Here is a 4,155-nt window from a genome sequence, read left to right on the forward strand (position 1 = left end):
AAAATTAAAAAATATCGGTCGATTTCTTCTAATTTTAATATAATTTTTTTACTAATTTAGTGAATTGAAAAAAAAACTGAAAAATACCAAAATTTCATTTTTAAAATTTTCAATATCGTTGGATTGTGCAAAAGTTGGTAAAAAGTCTTACTCCAAAATGTAAAACTACTAATTCTTCAAACAAACTAAAAAAATCAAAATTCCAATCATGTTTTCTCGGAACCTTTCTAATGCAACAAAGAAAAGAACTTGATTCGTGACGGAATCTAGTTTTGATTCATCTGCATGACTAGTAATTATAGCAATACAAAATTACTCTCCTGGAACATACAGGTGTTTAAAAAAAAAACAGAATGATTCAATTTAATTTCCTCTAATTTCAGAATGGGAAACTTCCACGAAACTCTCGGAATCAACGAAATGAACAAGAAGACAATTTGGAAAGCACTTTTAGCGGAATTTCTCGCTAATGTCCTCCTCAACTTCTTCGGTTGTGCTTCCTGTACCCACATTTCGGGGGAATCCCCAAGCCCAGTCTTAATTGCTCTCACTTTTGGACTAGTTATTTTCATTCTAGCTCAAGTAATGTGGTGATTTTTATACTAATTTAAAGATTTGGTGAAAATTTTTGTAAAAATTCTAATTTTTGATGATTTTTTTAAAAACGTAACGGTAGTTCAAGCAAAAAATTAATGTGTTTTGAAATATTTTTTTTAATCGACTATTCGTAAAATTAACGTTCTTAATTTGATTTTTTTATTCAGTCAAAAATGATGACACTATTTTTTTTGGATTTATTTGAGCATTTTGCACGTTTTTTTAGAATCTCAAATGCTAAATTTTCTCAAAAACAAATTGAAAAATCGAGAGATAGTTTTTAGTTTTATTTTACCTCAGCAAGGTAAAAAACGCTAAAATGGGACAAAAAGTACATTATTTTGTCCATTTCTGAGCGTTTTAGTATGTTTTTGGCCAAAAACAAAACTATTTTGAAAAATTTCGTTAAAAACAAACCAAAAATTTATCAAACTAGGCCAAAACTAGTGTTATTTTTGCATTTTTAGAGTGTTTCAGCACGTTTTTAAAAACATTCAAATTTTTGCTAAAATTGACTGAAAAATTACCAAATTAGATTGAAATTGATATCATTTTAGCGTGTTTCGCTCGATTTAGTCCGTTTTTGAACCAGAGACTCATTTATTTTGCAAGATATTGACAAAACATGCTTAAACACAACAAAAATAAATCTAAATTGATGTTATTTCGTTTGTTTCATTCGATTTAGCTCTTTTTGTGTGAAATTTTGTCAAAAAAATAGGACAAAAAATACAAAATATGGTCGAAAATGGTGATAATTCTAAAACAAACCAAAAAAACATCAAATTAGTCATTATTTTTGCTTTTATCAAGTGTTTTAGCATGTTTTTCAAGTAAAAACGTAAATATCGGGTGACTGTAAATGATTTGATGTCAAATTTAAAATTTAATTTGGCAACCCTGACTTTCAAATTCAAACGTCAAATTTTTATAGACAATTGTCATTCATTTGCGACGGGCGATTGCTGATTTAGCCGTCACTTGAAACATTCTGATATAACAAATTTAGAAGGATTACCACTAATTCAGTGTTGCCAATAGATTTTTATCACCCGGTATTTCGCAAAATTTAATTAAAAACTATCCAAAAAATTACAGAACTAGACTAAATAAAATGAATTTTTCGATGGTTTAAGCACATTTTTAAAATACATTCAAATTTTTCCTAAAATTGATTGAAAAATTCACAAATTAGATTGAAATTAATATAATTTTTGAGTGTCTCGCTCGATTTAGTTCGTTTTGAACCAGTGTCAAAAAAATATGACAAAAAATACAAAATATGGTAGAAAATGGTGTTAATTATAAGATTTTGCTAAAACAAACCAAAAAAACATCAAATTAAGTCATTATTTTTGCTTTTATAAAGTGTTTTAGCATGTTTTTCAAGTAAAAACGTAGATATCGGGTGACTGTAAATGATTTGGTGTCAAATTTAATTTGGCAACCCTGACTTTCAAATTCAAACGTCAAATTTTTATAGACAATTGACATTCATTTGCGACGGGCGACTGCTGATTTAGCCGTCATCTGAAACATTCTCATATAACAAATTTAGAAGGATTACCACTAATTCAGTGTTGCCAATAGAATTTTTGTCACCCAGTATTTCCCAAAATTCAATTAAAACTAGCCAAAAAAGTATAGAATTAGATTAAATCTTCTGTATTTTCAAGCGTTAAGCACGTTTTTGTGTTTTTGACAGTAAATCTGGTGACTTTTCAGCTCAAATTTGGTGAATTTAATTGTTTTAAGCTAGCAACACTGAATGAAACGACAAACAAGGGCGGAAAACACTCACTTCCTTACTTTTCCAGACTTTTGAGCATGTGAGCGGTGGTCACATCAACCCGGCTGTTACCGCCGGCATGATGGCAATTGGCAACATTGGAATTGTCAAAGGCATACTTTATATTATTGTGCAATGTTTGGGGGCCTTGGCCGGATCAGCGGTCTTAAAAGTAATTTTTTCACGTTTATATAAAAAATATTGTATACTACTCATGAGTTTTTTTTTTATTTCAGGCCCTAACCCCCGAAGCCTTGCACGAAAATCTAGGCAACACGCAATTGGGCAAGGGTTTTACCCCAATTCAAGGCTTCGGCGTGGAATTTTTCCTGGGTTTTGTGTTAATTCTGGTCATTTGTGGGGTCTGCGACCCCAATAAGCCCCAAGCCAAGCCTGCTGCGACTCTAGCCATAGGAATGGCCGTAGCTGTGGGCCATTTGGCCACTGTTGACTACACAGGCGCTAGTATGAATCCAGCGAGGAGTTTTGGGTCGGCTTTAATTGTCAATAATTGGACCGATCATTGGGTAAAAACCCCAATTTTTCGATTTTTTTTTTTAATATAATTGTAGGTTTATTGGGCCGGACCGGTCCTGGGTGGGGTTGCCGCCGCTTTGATCTATAAACATGTCCTAGCGGCACCGAATCTCGGACCAATGAGGATCGTGGAACGGTATACCATTTCCGATGAGAAGGAAGTAAGAGGGGGGCGAAATTTTTAATACGGTCCTGTGATTTTTTCGTTTTCAGTTGAAGCGGTTGGATGAAAATGTGCCATAAAAGGAAACAACTAGAATTTTAATATTTATGAGAAAAACTTTCTTCGGACTATAGACTGAGAAAATCCTAAGGAAAAAATCAGAGTCCATTAGAAAGTGCAACCAATAACATTATTGTCATTATTTATTTAATCATAATTTAATAATTAATGATATTTTACAATTAATTTTTTAAACGAGTTTAGGAGATATACGTTGTCGATAACTATGTAGTGGATTTGACATTTCCCAATAATGCTTTTTAGGACGCATTTCATTGTTCAAAATGTACTTTAAAAAATACCGAAACAATATTTGTTATTAATACAATCACATTTTATCAGTGTTCTTCAATAAAACAAACCATTTTAATTTTTTTTTCAATTCTTTCTAGCAAAGTTTCAAACTTGACGTTGTTGTCATGGTTACTACAGTAAATAAAGTCGATGCCAACGTAAAAAAATGAAAATTATCCGTTTCTATGGTAACAAACGTCAAATAAAGTAATAAAATACCATTACCATAGTTACTACGTTAAATTAAAAATCCTTGACTATTACAAAGTCACAGCTCACTTAAAAATTAAAAAATACATTTGAAATTTCTGATTTTTTTTATATCTGATAAGAGTCAAAATTAGGTACCACAATTCTAGTTTATATCTGTAAAATTGTGTCACCGATGAAATAATTATTCAGTTTTTTTTCAACTATTTTTTTAGGTGACATACGTTGTCAATAACTAAACAAAGAAGTGGATAAAGTCACACCTGTCATAATACCGTTTTTCCAAAATGAAAAATGTTATTATTGTTCTTCAAGAAAACAATTTTGATTTTTGTTATACCGGGTGGGGCATCGGTTACGCGCAAAAAAGAAATCTCCACTTCTAATTAAATAAAATTGTTGAATTTTTTCACACTTACCTGGGCATTAGTAAGGTACATTCCATAATTTTTTGGTAATTTTTCATTTACAAACAAAGCCAAAAAAAAATAAAAAGTAATTTTTT

General features: G+C 31.0%; 1 protein-coding gene across 3 annotated transcripts in view; it reads left to right on the forward strand.

Annotated features, from left to right (window-relative positions):
- The window catches only part of LOC123007928 (aquaporin AQPAn.G), a 6,204-nt gene extending 2,688 nt beyond the window's left edge, over nt 1-3,516 (forward strand). The window contains exons 2-7 of one of the 3 annotated variants that reach the window (XM_044403445.1): nt 242-333; nt 384-582; nt 2,415-2,558; nt 2,623-2,913; nt 2,959-3,084; nt 3,137-3,516. In XM_044403445.1, the coding sequence (XP_044259380.1) occupies nt 385-582; nt 2,415-2,558; nt 2,623-2,913; nt 2,959-3,084; nt 3,137-3,166 (789 nt within the window). In that variant the 5' untranslated portion in view covers nt 242-333; nt 384 and the 3' untranslated portion in view covers nt 3,167-3,516. Of the gene's footprint in view, nt 1-192; nt 334-383; nt 583-2,414; nt 2,559-2,622; nt 2,914-2,958; nt 3,085-3,136 lie in introns of those variants that run through there. The other 2 variants (XM_044403446.1, XM_044403444.1) reach the window with 2 other exon arrangements.
- The last annotated feature ends 639 nt before the right edge of the window (nt 3,517-4,155 follow it).

Source organism: Tribolium madens, unplaced genomic scaffold, assembly GCF_015345945.1.
Source record: "Tribolium madens isolate multiple individuals breed KSU strain unplaced genomic scaffold, Tmad_KSU_1.1 Scaffold_3;HRSCAF=73;Tcas5.2_LG2, whole genome shotgun sequence".
Taxonomy (NCBI): Eukaryota; Metazoa; Arthropoda; class Insecta; order Coleoptera; family Tenebrionidae; genus Tribolium; species Tribolium madens.